The 18,961-nt window shown below is 38.2% G+C and overlaps 1 protein-coding gene across 1 annotated transcript; it reads left to right on the top strand.

Annotated features, from left to right (window-relative positions):
• Positions 1–1,842: 1,842 nt before the first annotated feature.
• LOC107696658 (zinc finger protein 507-like) lies at positions 1,843–14,236 on the top strand. Its single transcript, XM_016497115.1, has 8 exons — positions 1,843–1,982; positions 4,712–5,844; positions 6,288–7,310; positions 8,180–8,297; positions 9,720–9,831; positions 10,812–10,916; positions 11,556–11,690; positions 13,713–14,236. Exons 2-8 carry the CDS (start codon positions 4,714–4,716, stop codon positions 14,083–14,085), a joined length of 2,997 nt encoding a protein of 998 aa, XP_016352601.1. The 5' UTR covers positions 1,843–1,982; positions 4,712–4,713; the 3' UTR covers positions 14,086–14,236.
• The last annotated feature ends 4,725 nt before the right edge of the window (positions 14,237–18,961 follow it).

Below are 18,961 nucleotides of genomic sequence, written 5' to 3'. Positions count from 1 at the left end.
TATTTTCACCAGCTAAAAAATCAGTGTAATAAATTGTTTTAACTCAGAGCATCAAGTTGAAACAACAAATGGCCATTAGTTTAATAAATTGTAAAACGTAAATTCTTGAGTTGAAACAAAGAGTATCTTTAAGTTGAGTTAACTCACATTTTTAAGGCAGCATGTGAACTTTCGTTTTTAAGTTTAACCAACTTGAAATGTTTTACAGTGTGAGTATCCTTAACATACAGTGGTGGCCAAAATTATTAGAATACTAGTATTTTCACCAGCTAAAAAATGGCTTTAAATCAGTTAGTTTTATCTTTTGCTGTAGTGTGTCAGTAGGAAATATCAGTTGTTGTTTTTTTTTTTGCCATTAATTGCAATAATCCAGTGAGATTTTTGTTTGCACAAGGAGACAAAACTTTTTGTTTGACTTAATTTAGTTAATAGAAGTTAATTGATAAAGAAAATGTATTTATGACATTATTTTTGACAGCATCCTCATTTTACAGCATTTTTACACAAGTGTGCCTAAAACGTTTAACAGTAGGCTTACTGTAGCTTTGCATGTTGGTCTCTTGAAGCATCTTGGAGACGTTGTCACAGTTCTTCTGGATTTAGTCTGTCTCAGTTTGTTCTGTTTATTCATGTCATACCAGACAGACTGAATGATGATCAGATCAGATCTCTGTGTGGAGCACTGGCTGTTGTCAGACAAAAATCTCACTACAGTGTTTCCGCTAGGTTTACGGCTTTGGGGGGGCCTTTTTTTATTTTTTAATGGTTAAATTACATTTTATTAATCAAAAAGCTGTGTGTTGTGTATTTACATTTTTTTAATGCATAAAACATTCATTTAATCTATCTTTTAAGTAATGAAAATTAAACAAATAAAATTTTTTGGAAAATAAAGGTAAAATTTAATATTACAATTAAAACACTGAAGAAATTGTGTATGCTTATTCCTTAAAAATAAGGTTTTAATAATTTTAGTAGTAGTAGTAGCAGCCTGTTACGTACATTCTACTCAACAATAGTAATATATTTCTGCCAATGCCCTCAAGTTAAACCGAACTTTTTTTTTGACGGGTTGCCTTGAATACCTTTACATTTCTGTGTGTGTATGACATGATGATAGTTTTACTCAAATGAAACGGTCAAATGCTCATGAAGTGACTCTTGAGTGGGCCGCCCCCCTAATATAATGGCAGGGGAAACACTGCACTGGATTATTACAATTAATGGCTAAATGAATGTTTGGGAATGTAAACTGATATTTCCTACTGACACACTACAGCAAAAGATAGAAATAACTGACTTCAAAACAGTTTTAGCTGGTGAAAATACTAGTGTTCTAATCATTTTGGCAACCACTGTTTGTCTCTTAAAAAAAATGATGATGTTAATTGAACAAAAAACAAACAAAAAAAACATATGGGGGTCTTATGCTCCAATTCATAGGGGTGCATATACTTCAAGGGTCTTCATTTTTCACTTAATAATAATAATAATAATCACTATTATTCCATCTCAAGCTAATATAATATAGCTAGTATAATACATTACAACCAAAGCAGAAAATTATTAAATTAGCACTTGAGTACAAACATACATAGCATAAAGGAATAAATACTTAATAAATAAGTAGGCTACAGCGTAAGAACTTCTTTCTTAAAGCCAGTCATACTACAGCCAGTGAACATAACAGTAGTCATTTCCAACATATAGGCTAGTATGAAATATGATACATATAGTATAAAATGAGAATATACAGTAAAAAGAAATAGAACTTCAAATCATCTTCAAACGGTGGCAGGTGTTTCTGGCTGATGTCACTTTCCACAGTCACATGACCTGCAGAGAGTCACGTGATCGGGGCTCCATTCTCGCCATTTTGAGTCCAGATTGAAGCACTTTTACACCACAGGAATAAAAAAACAAAACAAAAAGCAGCGCATCACGAGCTCCTAGGCCAAAGATCAGACACAACTGCCGCATCAGTAAGTAGCGTTCGGATGGTTGTGACAGTCGCATGACTCTGAGCTGTTTATTAAACGGCACAGTTGTGTTTTACAGCTCATGTTGAACTGTAAAGCGTGCATGTGTGTGCTGTGGGCTGCTGTTGTCAGAAACGTCCTGCCCCTTTCTCACGTTTCGTCTCCACACGGTTATCACGGACACCATGTTCTCAAACCCGCACACCCTACTAAGCTTCTGCTCAGCTATCTCACACCGATTATCCGAGATTGGTTTGCACGTGTTGTGTATCTGTCATTAGCTCTGTGTCTCTAAACATCCGTCAACTCGTCATATAACGTTACTATCGCACAGAGAGACAAAGCGTTTATTTTTAATCCCTTCACCATTCGTGGTTTTTATTTTCTTGTCGATTTTGGCTTTTTACTATCACTTGTTGCTTTTTAATAAAGTCGTAATACAGTATATTTAAGATATTTATAACTCATAGGCCTACATGATCTTAAAGGGAACGTTCACTAAAAGCGATACATCTGTCATCACTTTCTCTCCCTTGTTTTGTAAACCTGTATAAGTATCTTTTTTCAGTAGTTCACACTCATACAGCGATAATGGGGAAACAATAGTGGTGTTTTTAAGTCCAGTGATGTCAGCAGGGTCCATTTTATTTTGTACCCAACTGATTTTTATTGCACAGACAAAAAGGGTCCACAACTCTGTTTCATTTGGAAAAGAAAAAAGCGCACAGAGCTTTCCTTGGTATCAGTTACAGTAGAAGAATAGCATGCTTTTACATGTGTTCATTCCCCACGTGTTTTTGTTTTGATTCAGTGTAGTGCTCTATAACTTCCCTTCTAGCTGTAGGTCAAAAAATGCAGAAGTGCTGTGAGCAAAAGAAAATGAAAAGTCAACTCATGAGTCAGACCTATTAGAAGGGATTCAGAAATATTACGTTTTCCCTAAGGGATGTTACAGTCATTCATTGTTGCAAAATAATACCTCATAGAGTGATCTGGGTTCCCAGGTGCACTAAGTTTTGCACGAAAATGTATGAGTGCATATGTGTCGTATTAAATAGAATTATGAGCTGGTGGTAATGTTTTGAATGTTATTTGTCATTAACTGTTTCTATTAAAAAAATAAAAATAATATTAATTAAATAATAATGGTTATAATAACACTACTACTACTACTACAAATATAAAATAGGCTAAACTCTGTGCTGACGAATATTAAAAATGTTGCCTGCATTTGCTCATACTGATTTGCTAAATTGGTCATAGGACACATCATGCAGTGAAAATATATTTATTAGCCATTGGCTAATAAACATTATTGGTTGCTTAGAGCAAAACGTAGTCGCATATGAGTGATATATTAGGAATGTAGATGGTTGCCTGATCAACCTGTCGGTGTTCAATTTGTGATAATGTCTGGCTGATTCTACATTATCCTGCTTATTACAGGTCTACTTAACAAATGAAAAATTAATACTTGGATATAGGGCTGCACGATTAATCGAATGCGATTGTCATGCGCATTTTGTTAAAGGGGTCATATGATGCTTTTTTAAAGATCATTATTTTGTGTATTTGGTGTAACAGAATATGTTGACATGCTTTAATGTTCAAAAAAACACATTATTTTTCAAATACTGTACATTATTGTAGGTCCTCTATGCCCCGTCATAACGTCAGTCGAGTGTTTGAAATAAATCCTTCTGTGAGATGATGTGGCTTCTTACACAGAATAAGGCACGCAACATATTTCATAGTATTTAAGCAGTGATAAAGGCATTGCATTATAAATATACTTTATTTTAATGAAAATTATAATAAGAACTCCGATAAACCGTATATTGCTGTAGTCGTGTGTTTATTAGTCACGTTGAATCAATGAAAGCAGTTGAATCTTCTGTTTATTCAGCTGCAGCCATAGGCATTTTCAGGGTTTCTTCTGCGAGGCGTATTTGGAGTTTCAGCGCGAGAACGCCCTCTGGCCTTTGGATGGAGATTTACTGCTGATCACAGAACCGTGCTTCACTGAAAGATACGCATGACAATCGCAGCTTCTGTCGAATCGCGATCTCGATTCCATTTTGATTTATCGTGCAGCCCTACTTGGATATGAATTTGAGGTTAAATAGTTTTATTAGCTCAATTGTAGAGACTGCAGTGCACAAACATGGCTATATAATAAACAGGTTTCACAGATTAGCAATTAGTTATACAGTGTTGCCCTGGACAACTCTCATTATTCAAAAATATCTGACAGATGAATTTGACAAATATTTGAGTCCTAATAACGGTTATGACATGTTTTTCAGATACATTAATACTATTATCAATGCAAACATGTTAAAAAGCTAAATACTAGCTTGTAAATACTAGCTTGTGTGATGAAATATCACATAAATATCTAAACCATGTTATACACCATCAAACAAGATTATTTGAAATCAGCTCTACTTTTATTTCAGAAATCACTTAATCTGTCATGAAAAAAGAAACTAGACTGATTTACTAGACAGTAACTAGTGCATGATATTTATATCTTGTGATATATAGTTTGTGAAGTAATGGCTATTCTTGTAAATATGTAGGGAGGGCCTCTGCCAGTTGATACACACACAGTTAAAAATGATGCCGTTCCCCAGTCCTGCATTTCTCAGCTTTTTGCGAGCTGGAAGTTCCTGTTTAGTCAGTGATGTTGTTTCATTCACGTTTTTGCGTTTGTTTTATTCATGTTGCAGGAATGGAGGACAGCAGTGGAGTTGCTGTCCTTGTGCCTCACTCTAGAGGCCAGCAGGATACCGTCTTCATTCCCGTCAGACGTCTTCATGGTGCCGAGGACCAGCAACGGCAGCAGCAAAAGCACGCTGCAGACTCTCTTATTCAGGTCATTGAGAAGCTCAGCAAGATCGTGGAAAAGCGGCCCAGACGATGCACCGTCTCTGGGAAAAAGAGACCTATGATGGCCTGTGCTTCTGTACCCGTTCCAGACAGCAGGGACAGCACTGAAGTGGTCACACCTTGTAAGAGATCCAGAGAACAAAGGGATGAGCGCCCAACATCCAGCAGCACGCCTGGGCATGCGTTCGAACAGGAGCTTTTGAGTTTAGGCACTCGGACGGTCACATGCTACCAGTGCAGTATGTGCAGATTTATCTCCCCTACATTGGAGCTGTTGAAAGAGCATCTGCTGCTTCATGATGAGCAGCACAGTGACCTCATCCTCATGTGCTCAGAGTGCCAGTTCACTTCAAACGATCAAGAGGAGCTGGTGACACATGTAAGACTCCACCTGGAGGAGGGCGATCACGCCAGACACATCCTAGATGAGCAAGGCATAGCATCAGCAAGGAGCGTTCACCAAAGGATGGCAGTTTTGAAGGCAAGCAATTTGGAATCAGAGAAGCTGTCCACTCCCAAGAAGTGGTACAGCTTTGAGCATGGCAGGTACCGTTGTCTCATCTGCAACTATGAATGTAGACAACAACGCAATCTGAAGACCCATGCATGGAAACACGCTGGCCTGGTTGACTGCTCGTACCCCATATTTGAAGACGAGACGGACTGTCCTGGTACCTTACATAGCTCCAGTCCTCATTTGGTTCCAGCAGGTAAAGAGGATACCATAGTAGTCCTCGCAGCTGTTGGAGGAAAACCTCAGACCATTCCTGGCTCCTCCAGCCTCCAGCTAGAGCTGTGTGCTTCACGAGAAGTGAGGTGTCATGGGGAGAAGGAAGCTTTGAAAACAGTGGAGACCACACTTCCAATGATCAGTCAAGTGTTTTCTCTTAAAGACCCAGAGGAGCCATTGGTGGAGGTCCAGGTGACACCAGAAGCCCAAATGGAGCTGGAGTTGGAGACTGAGAGCCAACAGGCTTTGAGCAGGGCAGGTACCGTTGTCTCATCTGCAACTATGAATGCAGACAACAGCGTAATCTGAAGACCCACGCATGGAAACACGCTGGCTTGGTTGACTGCTCGTACCCCATATTTGAAGACGAGACGGACTGTCCTGGTACCTTACATAGCTCCAGTCCTCATTTGGTTCCAGCAGGTAAAGAGGATACCATAGTAGTCCTCGCAGCTGTTGGAGGAAAACCTCAGACCATTCCTGGCTCCTCCAGCCTCCAGCTAGAGCTGTGTGCTTCACGAGAAGTGAGGTGTCATGGGGAGAAGGAAGCTTTGAAAACAGTGGAGACCACACTTCCAATGATCAGTCAAGTGTTTTCTCTTAAAGACCCAGAGGAGCCATTGGTGGAGGTCCAGGTGACACCAGAAGCCCAAATGGAGCTGGAGTTGGAGACTGAGAGCCAACAGGCAAGCTCCGACAGCCTCCTGTCCTCTGCACAGAAGATTATCAACTGCAGTGGCAACAGCTCCGGCCACGTCAACGTCATCGTGGAACGCCTTCCCTGTGCCGAGGAACCGGTGTCCAGCAAACCTTTGCTCCTCAGCCCAGAAGTAGGAGGAGACAAGACCCTCCTTGCTTCTGAGGAGTCAGAGTTAGAGAGCCAACACCTATACTACAAACAAAAGGAGGAGGTTGTGATCGCCTGGAATAGAGAAGATCAACAACAGGAGGAAGAGTCAGTGTCTTCGAGTTCTCCCTCAGATGAAAACGTGCCACCGGTTCGGAGGAGGACTTACTCAGAGTCTCTTCGGCTGCATTCTTTGGCAGCTGAGGCATTGGTGGCCATGCCCATGAGGGCCCCAGAGCTTAGCAAAACCGCTGCAAAAGGTGTCCATGACCCGAGTACTCAAAGCCCTGACACGGGCCAGAGAATTATAGAGATTGCTGACACCGCCAACCCTAAAGCGTCCTCAGGAGAGCTCGCAGCTGCAATTGGAGATCCAGGTGCTCTTCTTAACCTTGGCCTCCAGAGTTCAAAAGATTCTCGAGATGTGCTGGTCAAGGGACCCTCGAAAGCTGGAATCAGCATGTCTCTTTTGACTGTCATCGAGCGGCTGCAAGAGCGTTCTGACCAAAACACTTCAGACGAGGACATTCTGAAGGAGTTGCAGGACAATGCCCAAAGCCAACATGGAGGTGGAGTTTCTGGGGGTGCTGCTGTGCCTGGCGACATTTCCACTACAGACGGTCTGGTGGAATATATTGCTGGGAGCGAACGGCCCTACCGCTGTCGACTGTGCCTATACAGCAGCGGAAACAAAGGTTACATAAAGCAGCACCTACGTGTTCATAGACAAAGACAACCCTACCAATGCCCCATCTGTGAGCATATAGCCTGTGACAGTAAGGACCTAGAGCGTCACATGATCCACCACTTCAAGCCTCGCATGTACAACTGCAAACAATGCACCGAAAGGTTCCACTACAAGGTGGGGAGAGAAACGGGTGGAAATTAGCATTAAGAAAGTGATTTATTCGAATGTGCCTCTATTGGGACAAAAAAGTATTAAGCTAATTATATCTTTCATTAAAACATATTACTCAATTCACACCCAAAAAATGTAGATTCTGTCATCATTTACTCTCATGTTGTATGTTTATATGACTTTTTTGTTTCTTCTGCACAACATAGAAGGTGTAAAGTTTTTTGTAAACATTTTTAACAATTCCATTTGAACAATTTGGGTAGGGTCCAAAACTGGAATTTATATTTTTCAAAATATTTTTCTTTAGTGTTGCACAGAAGAAAGTTAGTCCTACAGGTTTGAAACGGCTGAGTAAATAATGACAGAATTTTCATTTGTGAACATTTTCTTTAATATTTAAATACATTTTAGTCAGATCACTGTTTAAATAGTGACTTTTTTTCTTTTTCTTAAACCCTTTTTTAACTAAATGCTTTTTTAATGACATAGGACTGATTTTTTTATGCTTGAAATACTCTCTTCTTTAGCAGAGGAATTCTTTGAGAAACTAAATTCATTGCGCATGGCACTAGGTCAAATACCCATTTACTGTGTTTATTTTTTTTTCTATATTGAATTGATATCTTAAAATGGACTACATAATCTCTTTGATTTGAACTTTATCGAGTTATCTTTGCATTTTCTGGAAGGCAATACATATTTAAGCAGGTCCCAACTGTTCTGAGTGGGGAGCAAGTATTAATTTTACTCCATGTAGATTGGCGTACTAGAGTTTCTAATATTGGAGTGCACTGCTCTCCCTTCCTTCTGCTTTATTAATAAACTTCCTCCTTATGAAGCACTGATGATGGTTTTATTAATACCTCATTCAGAGTCAGCTGAGAAACCATGAGAGAGATGGGCATGGGATAGACGACATCAGCAGCACACTGACCCACGTCGCTGAAAGCACAGCAATCATTGAAGAGCCAGTCAAGATAACCGATGAGGGTGAGAACTGAACAAATCTCCAGTGCTACACAATGAAACAAAAGCAAGTTTTCCAAAACATTCCACTTATAGTCGTGATGGAACAGAAGCAGCAGCAGATTTTTATCCACGTTTTTACACACATTTGAGTGTAACAGATGATTGACAAAGAAATAAACATAGGGCGGGGATTTGGTTCTATCCATTGGTTGTTGATTGGGTTTTGAGATGTGGGCGTTTCATTCAAAAATGAATGCAAGCTTGTGGTCGATTGCGGAGGGGCAGGTTTTAAGCGATGAATTCTGGCTTATACTACTACAGATAAGTCTTTTTTTTAAATTACGTTTTAAAATCCCCAATGCAATCAAAAAATGTAATCCCAAACTCATCTTTGGTCATCACAATTACATATTTAAATGTTTCTTTCCCATGAAAATAGATTCTTTATGTCCTAAAAAGGGACATACACCCTTACCTCATTTAGTATATGCAAATCTAACTAGTCCCTGCCTCCACTTAATCACATCAGTTCAAACCTGCTCCACTTTCACTTAGTTAATTGAAGTAGTAAACACTCAGTGGCAAGTGGCAATATTGGGTAAATGGTTATCAGAGACTTAATTCATGAGTGAATTTATTCATATTCTCAATACCCTAGAAAATCACGTGGATTGTGCTCCCTTTATAATCAATAAAGAAACTATTACTCATCTTGGTTCATCATGATCTCATGTGATCTCAAGTTGCATTATAATCAATGAAGCTCTACACTGCACAATGAATCTCTTATTTACATCACATCTACACTTTGCTTCTTCTAATGAAAGGATTTGTGAGCATGCAGAACCCAGTGAGTGGATTCTGTCTAACTTAAACACTTCTGATTGGCCATTGCATTCAAGAAGATATTCAAGAATTACACGCATACAGTATATGGCAACATTGCAGTGCTGCAAAAAGACATTGTAGGTAGAAATCTATGACCAATGGAGATAATAATATGAAAAGTCCCTGCCCAGCAAGTTGACCGGATTGGTTACATGTTTGTGACAGTGGGAAACAGTAGAAAAAATGCATTTTTTGAGACTGTCTTTGGTACACCCCAGTTTTAAGAAGAAAATGCTTAGCAATGGTATTGACTGATAAATTAGCACATGGTTTGTCTAATAAAAATCAGACAGACATGTAAACATGTAAAAACTTAATTTATTTAAAAAACAAAATGAAACATACATGTATGAATTGTTCACAGTAAAATCAATAACATGTATTTACAATATAAATTCAGTAAATTTTCATTTCATGCCGACTTAAAAATAACAAATAATGTGTGATTGTCATTGACCCATTTCTTATAAACATATTGCTGGTGATTATTTAACAACTTAGAAGTTGGAGACATTCTTTTTTTCTGATTTGTGTGTATTTCTCTTTTTTGCTCAGATTCGGTTGGTGAGCAGAGCGTTTTCAAGTGCGATGTGTGCGACTACACCAGCTCCACATATGTTGGGGTGCGCAACCATCGGCGAATCCACAACTCTGATAAACCATACAGGTTTGGGGAAAATAATATTTTTTTTCTTACTCACTGAATATTTCATTTTTGTTGTAAAAGATACGTTCCACAAGGAGAAAGAATCTGAAAGCATCAGATGTGTAGTATTGCATTTGGCTGGAGATAATAGCATTACCAGTTATCACCACAAGGGTGCAGTGGTGCTCAGGATAAGGCTGTGCTGCCTGCTCTCATTTTGTGAAGCCCTTATATGCTATAAAAGAACAAGATATTTTTCTTTTCAGTGCAAACGCACATACACTCGCTCAATCACACACAAGCTCACATAAACACCTCAAGGTCCCATTATGGTCTTGGGAAGTCGTGGCCTAATGGTTAGAGAGTTGGACTCGTAACCCAAAGGTTGCGAGTTCGAGTCTCATACCGGCAGTGATTGTAGATGGGGGAGTGAATGTACAGTGCTCTCTTCCACCTTCAGTACCACGACGGAGGCGCCCTTGAGCAAGGCACCGAACCCCCAACTGCTCCCCAGGCACCACAGCATAAATGGCTGCCCACTGCTCCGGGCGTGTGTTCACGGTGTGTGTGTTCACTGCTGTGTGTGTGCACTTAGGATGGTTTAAATGCAGAGCGCTAATTCCGAGTATGGGTAACCATACTTGGCCACATGTCACTTTCATTCATTTTTTTTTGTGCGTGGTGACACGTCTTGCTTCAGTTCTGCTCACCCATGATCATTTCAAACAGAGCTTCTGAGAGAGAGGGTCCTTTTCACACAGCTGCAGGATCCATTCAAGGCCTGCAATGTATTGCGTTTGCTGCAAGCAGCGCTTTGAGTTCAGCCTCTCTACAAACAGCCTTTCATTGTTCTTCAGATGCAGCCCTCCAAACGTTCAAACACACAGCCGCACACACAAACATCGCCTGACCCCTCTTGACAGGTGCCCCAGAAGGTCTCTTTTCAAACCACGGCCTTGTGCCTCTCTAATTGTTTATCCTGTGCCGCACGACCCCTCTAGGTGCTGCAGCTGTGATTTCGCCACAACTAATATGAATAGCCTGAAGAGCCACATGAAGAGACATCCACAGGAACACCAAGCCATGCAGCTGCTGGAGCAGTACAGGTGAGAAACAGACACTGAGCTGGTGCACAGAACTTGACTCTAATGGCGCTTTTCCACTGCGTGGTACGACTCGGCTCGGTACGGCTCAGTTGCGTTTCCACTGCAGTTCAGTACCGCTTTAGAGTGGGCGGGATTATTCACATGTCGTTATAGTTGCGCCGCCTTTACTACCATGACTCCTAAAAAAAACTTTTTAATTCCGCGTCGCCCCTTCAAGCTCTGGCTGGATCCGCTCCTCTGCTATCAACGAGAGGAACGTCTGTTCTTCCACAACAGACAACAAAACTTTTTGGTTGTTAAAAAAAGGTGCGCTCGTTCAAAACAGTTGCGTTCGATCCTTCGCTGGCTGTGCTGATTTAAATCTAGCGGTTCTTTTGTGTTTGTGTCGCAAGTTCAGTGACGCAGGTAGTGACGATTCTCTCCGACCAATCCGTGATCAGCAGAGTTTATACGTCACGTTTTGGTAACGGTACGTTTCACTTGGAACCCCAACCGAGGTGGTACTAAAAAAAGTACCAGGTACTGTACCCAGTGGAAAACCCCCAAAAAGTGAACCGTACCGAGCCTTACCGTGCCGTACCATGCAGTGGAAAAGCGCCATAAGTGGAGATGGGTTGTAATCTTCATTCTGTGCTACAGGTGCTCTCTGTGTGGTTACGTGTGCAGCCACCCACCATCTCTCAAATCCCACATGTGGAAACACGCAGGAGATCAGAATTACAACTATGAGCAAGTCAACAAGGCCATCAATGAGGCCATTTCCCAGAGCAGCCGGTAAGATGGCCCTTTACAATAGTGATTTTATGTGATTTATTTATTTGTTTTTCTTTTATTTTGCTCTGTGGTGAGTCGATATAGCTAAAACTAGGGATGCACACAAATTTTGGCCACCGATAATTATCGGCCGAAAGAGAAAAATGGCGAAAATTTATGGAATGCCACACTGCCCAGCAGTGTTCAGCGCACAGGTTTCACTCTCCTTTTAGCCATTGTCACGGTGTGGTGTGACGCTCCGCTCAATATTGCACTCTATGAATGCACTCTATGCTCTATGAAATAAAGCACTGACAGGTAATTTCTATGTAGTATACTTGTTCCCATTTGCAATAGCGCTACTGTGCTGTAACATGGTGTAGTGCAGCTGTAATGGGCAACGCTGGTAAAATGACACTACCCTCTCGTTCACTGATCTGCTCCCTGCTATGCTCTGCTCAGATGCTGTGATAATAATAGCTTTGTAGGAATATACATTATTTGGATAAATAGCCAAAGAAACCTGTTAAAATCTGTTAAATCTGATTTGGTTTCATATAACTATATAAAATATATATTGATATTTAATATTAATGTATTTTTGGTCCAATTTTGTGCTTCTTTCAATAAAAGTGTGGTTATTTTATTGCTTTGTATTTTTTTTTTATTCAGTTAAATTAAAAAGTCTTGGAAAATTATTTTATATTATTATTTAATAAAATAATACATAATTATTAAAGCTGCAGTCCGTAACTTTTTTTGGTTAAAAATATACCCACACCGGTGCGGTGACTGACTGCCACACATACTCCTCAAAACATTAGATTCATCCGCGCAGGAGCCGTGCCGCCGCACAACCCACTCAAGGAAGATAATTCCGTACACAGCTGCAATTGCCAGTTTTCAAACAGAGATGGCGACAGAGGCAAAACTTACGGACTGCAGCTTTAAAAAAACATTTTTAATAATTACTTACACAAAGTATTTTTACACACACTTTGTATTGTTTTTCTTAGACCTCCCCCATACATCTAAAAAAAAAAAAAAGCTATTTATGTTTGCTCTAAAATGTAAAAGGTTATATAGTTAAAATTATGAACCACACATTTTACCACACTGTTTTTCACTAGAGAGAAACACAAAATTATATATAATTTAAATTTATACATTACAGTTCAAAGATTTGGGGTTGGTAATATATTTTAAATGTTTTTTAAAGACATCTGTTATGCTCACCAAGGCTGCATTAATTTGACCAAAAATACAGTAAAAGCAGTAATATTGTGAAATATTATTACAGTTTAAAATAACCGTTTTCTAGTTTATATATTTAAATGTAATTTATTCATGTGATGGCAAAGCTGAATTGTCTGCAGCTATAACTTCAGTCTTCAGCCTTGCATGATTCTTCAGGAATATTCTAATATGCTGATTTGGTGCTCGAGAAAGGTTTCATATTATCAATGTTAAAAACGGTTGTATTAATATTTTTGTGAAAATGTGATACTTTAAATTTTTCTTATTTGATGAATAGAAAGTTCAGAAGAACAGCTTTTATTTAAAATAGAAACCTTTTGTAATATCATCACTGCCACTTTTGATTTAATGCATCAATACAGTATTCATTTTAAAAAATGACCCAAACCTATGAACAGTAGGGTAATATATAATAAACCCTGCATGGTAATAAAATATTTGCCTATATGAAAACATTTAGCGGAAACATTCTATGCAGAGAGTTCTGTAAACATGTTTTGAGCAATGACTCAAACAGACCTTTGAATCTGAGTTTTAACCCTGTTAATTTAAATGTAAACAGTTTAAATTGATTTACGGAACTGAACTTGCCAACTCTTCAGCTATTTTTGCTTCTGAAGTTTAAATCAAACACTTTTAAAAACCTCCGTCTTCTTCAAGCTCTCATACTCACAAGTCACTAGATGCAGAAGGGTCTTGGAATCGAATGACATGCTCGTTTTGAAAGTTAATGGCCACACTTAAATAATTTTGTTATATTTTCTGTATTTTTCTTCTGGTTTTAAGATCTCCTACTACACCTCTGAAGTCAGCACATGAGACTGGGGTGGAGCGTCCATATATTGTCTTGAGCAGAAAAGATAAACAGTCACCTGAGGTGGCTTCTGCTACAGGTGGGCCAGAGGGCGACCCCGTGAGGTCATCGTCCAGCATGGAGCAGGCCGGTGGAGCGGTGGCGTGGCGGAGCGTCTCGGGGCAGACACAGCCAGGTATGGAATACTGTGTGCTGCTCTTCTGCTGCTGTATCTGTGGCTTCGAGTCCACCAGTAAAGAGCAGCTGATGGAGCACATGAAGCAGCACGAGGGAGATCTGATCAGCATCATACTGAGCAAGGAGCAGCAGGGAAATCAGCCCACAGAGACCAGCAGCAGCCAGTGACGCACACGTTTTCATACATACTGTTCTTCTATCATTTCTGCTTGAACAAGCACCATGCACAATTCAAAACTTATTTTATTTCTGTCAGTCTATCTTTGTATTGACGTTAGTTTCCGTGACTGTTATTGACCATGGATGTGTGAATCAAATAGTTAACAAACGAAACGTACTTTAGTAGTTCAGCAGAGGAAATGGTTTTTGAATTTCAAAGGCATCGTATACCTCACCTGTTGACAATATACAATGTAGAGTCCACACATTATGAAAATGAGGCAGCTTCTCTCGTTCACTGTAATAGTATTTATATCTATATTTCTTATGTGCGTTTACCGTTAAGGCGGCACTTGCCATGTTGCATTTCGAGTGTAGAGAGGCAGATTTCTTTCGTGCCCTCTAAAGTGTGTCAGTGTTTGCTTTGATATTTATCAAACTAATTTATTTTATATGCATGTTCCCCTCCGTTATGTTCATACAAAATTAGAAAATGTTTCTAATTACGGTCTAATTATGGTGCTATTGGTCTTGTGCTCAGAAATGAGCGAAAGAGAAGACTGTATCTTAAAATTTGAATATATGAACGTTATATATAATGAATTTAACTGTGTTCTCATTGAAATGGCGCAAGTTTAAAATTGGCCCTATTTAAAAATTTGCTATTGGAAACATGCAGTAGAAAACAAAACTAAAAAAGGATATATGTATAGATTATTATTTACTATTATTATTATTATTACTATTTTTATTATTAAATATACATATTGATATATCAAGCTTTTAAAAAAAAGGTAAAAATGCCAACACTTAACAGTTTCTTCACTTTCTATTTTCATATTTGTCTTTCTTTTCTTTTTTTATGAGTATGTTATTGCAGGATGGTTTTTTTAATCTGCTGTAATGATAGAAAAGCTATAATTACAACTGTGTAATGGGTTCAAAATGAAATGTATCCATAAAAAGAAGCAGTAGTTTATAGGTTTGTCACAATACCAGCTATAGTATCACGTTACCAAATTGTACCACAGTACCTCTATTGCTGTGTGGATCCTTCCTTTTGCCAGAGGATGTTTATTATAGTTTATTTATTAACTATTATTATAGTTTAATATCATTCTGAATGTTTTGGAGTGCAGTTCTCTGAAAGCCCAAGGGAGTCAAAGTTTAAACTTGGACATTTATATCTTTTAATAACGAATTTAAGCATTAAAAACAACCCCTGAAACTTTCTGAAGTCTTCAATTTTTAGTTTTTGCTTTTCTTTATAAGACCGTGTCAAATGAAAGTAATTCATCTTTAATTTCCATATTGTGTTGCACTTACTGTGTGAACGGCACCTGAAGCACTGGACTTAAACACATGCCATTGCTGAATATGAGCCATGGTTGCCGCTTCACAACTGAATTCAGCTCAAGTTGGTCACGTTACTACCGACTGGAAAATACTGGGATGCAGTTTAGGCATTGTGATAATACAGCAGCCTATTGTGAAAGCCTAGTAATTGAGATTTTGCTTAATCACTACCTCAAATGTACTACTTTTTGTCCCCTGCTCTTTTGACCTTGACTTTAACTTTAAGGGCCCTCAATCTGACTTTAGATGCAGCATATTTTCCCAGGGATGATTTGCATACAGTTAATGTTTGTATGTCAACAGTCTAAAATGCAAAATTGGCGTGATTAAAAGGGCATCCATAATTCATTCAGGCTTCACACTGCCCAGTGTTATCAGAGAAATTAACTCTTAGGAATTAAATCATAGGAATTTACATACACGATTATTATATTCTGAACCTAATGTACTAATTTACAATTCAAACTGCAAATGTCACGGAAATGCATCGTCTGCATATAAATCATGTCACAGGTATGCATCATAATGAAAATGGATAAGAAACTCTCAACCATTTACCAGTATTGAAATTGACTTCTAACTTGATTTAATTGTTTTAGCACACACACATCTGTTGAGTGTTTCAGAGGATGTGTGGTCTTGTTTATGTGCATAATGCACACTTGCTACTTTCCAAGTAATGGCATCTCAAAGAGAGATTGAGCTTCCTAGTAGGTTGATGTGTTCCAGCTACTGCATTTCATTTTCTCTATCACTCTGCTGATGTAGTCCAAATTGATCAAGAACCTACCAGTTGGTATTATCCCTTTTATTTTCTGTGTGAGCATGAATTGGCAGACACCCTGTACACATTGTATTCCAGCAATCTTCTAGCCATTGTTTCTCACATTTCGTCCTAGAACAATTGCAATACATCTGGAATGTATTTTTTCTAAAGATGCACAATACGTTTCACGAAGGGCCTAGTGAGACAATTGTGTTGTCTTTCACAGTGAGTCATAAGATTTGGTAATCATCACAGGGACAGCATCTCAGCCACAAGTGTGCCTTCCATTTCAATAGCCTCATTTTTGAATAAGCTTCAGTCGAGTTCAGAAGTATACCATAAATCTTAAGCCAAGTGCTTTGGCATCTTAGATTCTGTATAATGTGCCCTCAAAAATTGTGTAATGTATTCGGACACATGGTACTGTAATACAGTTTTGTATGTGACTTGCTGTATATATACTGTAGAAACTGACATTTTTAGAGGAATTATATTTTTTAAAACTTGTATAAACACTACAGAAAGAAAACGAATCAAAAGAAAAGCAAATGAATCAAAAATGACCTTTGACTTGCCAAAGTGCATCAAAAAGGGTCTTTACTGTGTGTAAGGGAACGGTTGGCATTCGAAACTCCAGAGAAGCACATTGTGTTACATGCTGCAATGCCAAAGGAGAGAAAAAACTTCGAAAGGCCTCTCAGTGCTATTTTCCTTTTCAAGTACAGAGGTCCAAAGGGCCCTGTTTTAATATTAGTGTTCCGTTCATAATTATTTATTTGTTCTTTTGAAACTGTAATGTTATGATTTTTGCCAGTGTATTTTTGGTAATAAAGAATGAACAAGTCATCTTAATGTCTCGTCATTTGTTTTTCATAGCTGTACACAAACTTGAACCATTTATGTAACAAACTTTAACCATCATTATATATATATATATATATATATACATACATACATGGGTAGTTGACAAATAGGCAGTAAAAAAATGCTTATTTTGTAAAAGTTTTTGTCCATTTTTGAAGAAATGCATACATTTATGATCTTAATAATATATAAATAGCATGAGAGAGATTTATCTTCATTGTTGGACGCTTATTTTCATATAGTGTTGTTTATTTAATATGAAATTATAATTAACATCATTTTTTTCCCCATGACTTGTTAGACAATTTCAGGACAAACTTTGACAACAAGACAAACTTTGCTGTCATCCGTTCAAAACTGCTGAAAATTATACAACTATAAGATGAGTGATATTTATATCCCCCCTATTACAATACTCGACTTTTTTTTTTTTTTAAGATATTTTGAGATAAAAAACAAATATGTGGTTCTTTTATGTGTGTCACACCATAGGACATCACGTCACACTAAAGGACAGAAATTGTTATTAAATTATTTCTATTTAATTTTGAACATGTCAAAGGAGAAAGAAAGTTTAATTTTGATACAAACAATATCAACGTTTTTTAAACAAAACAAAAAATAATTTTCATCAACAAAAGTCAGTCTCTTAGTCAATCAGTATGTTACTGAAACTCTTCTAGCCCCCTGCTGCATGTGTGGCACAGCTAAATATGATTGATATTCAAACTATATTCATTAATTTTTTTTTAAACTATATGGCTTTTTTAAGGCATCATTTTACTTTCTGCATCGTTCTCTTAGGATCTCCTCCCTTCTGGTGGATGGATCCCTGTTAATTTTCTGTCTATATTTCCATGTCCTCTCTCTTCCAGTCATTTCTCTCCCTCAATTCTTTGTCTCAAAAACAAATTACCACATTTTATACTTGTTTTCATGACACTTTATAACAGTACAATTTTTCTGCAAAAACATCAGAAAATAGTTTAATTAATGTAATTATTGCATTTAAGAACACTGGAAATGATCAAAAAAGAATAAAAAGGAGTAAAACAAATCTTATTTCATTATTTAAAACACTTTTTAAAGAGACCTTGTCTTCTGGTGTGACATCTTTGTCCGGCGTGACAGTACAGGCGTCACACCGGAGGACATTTTCTGTCACACCAGAGGACGTTTCAGCCTTTTTCTGTCAATTAATGACCTTGCTATTCCGAGCTAACCTGTCATTAGCGGTTAGCAAGACACATTTGCATAATTTTACATGATTATGTAGTTTAACATGCAGTTTTTAATTAAAACATATAATTGAAGGGTGTCACACCAAAGGACAACAAAACGTAACACTTTTGTAGTGGTTCCAAAAAAAAAATCCATACATGCAAAGAAACCAATACAAATAAGTTCAGAAATTAAGTTATGTGTAATAGAATGGAATGACCCAGGGGAAAAGTATTGAACACGCTTACTGACATTTATTTAATACTTTGTACAAAAGCCTTTGTTGGTAATGACAGCTTCAAGACGCCTCCTGTATGGAGAAACTAGTCGCATGCACTGCTCAGGTGTGATTTTGGCCCATTCTTCCACACAAACAAATGTCTTCAAATCTTGAAGATTCCATGGGCCTCTTCTATGAACTCTAATCTTTAGTTCTTTCCGTAGATTTTCTATTGGATTCAAGTCAGGTGATTGGCTGGGCCATTCTAGCAGCTTTATCTTCTTTCTCTGAAACCAAACGAGTTTCCTTGGCTGTGTGTTTGGAATCACTGTCTCGCTGGAATGTCCACCCTCATTTCATCTTCATCATTCTGGTAGATGGCAGCAGATTTTTATCAAGAATGTCTCAGTACATTTTTCCATTCATCCTTCCTTCAATTATATGAATTTTGCCAGTGC

Source organism: Sinocyclocheilus anshuiensis, unplaced genomic scaffold, assembly GCF_001515605.1.
Source record: "Sinocyclocheilus anshuiensis isolate Anshui unplaced genomic scaffold, SAMN03320099.WGS_v1.1 scaffold502, whole genome shotgun sequence".
Taxonomy (NCBI): Eukaryota; Metazoa; Chordata; class Actinopteri; order Cypriniformes; family Cyprinidae; genus Sinocyclocheilus; species Sinocyclocheilus anshuiensis.
The sequence above is the reverse complement of the archived record's forward strand: the minus strand, read 5'-3'. Positions and strand labels throughout refer to the sequence as shown.

Bases quoted from the DNA above. Each gene is read 5' to 3' on its own strand.
- LOC107696658 (XM_016497115.1), top strand. From the start codon at position 4,714: ATGGAGGACAGCAGTGGAGTTGCTGTCCTTGTGCCTCACTCTAGAGGC. The intron at 8,298-9,719 runs GTGAGAACTGAA...TTTTTTGCTCAG, and splicing joins AGTCAAGATAACCGATGAGG to ATTCGGTTGGTGAGCAGAGC. The intron at 11,691-13,712 runs GTAAGATGGCCC...TCTGGTTTTAAG, and splicing joins GCCATTTCCCAGAGCAGCCG to ATCTCCTACTACACCTCTGA.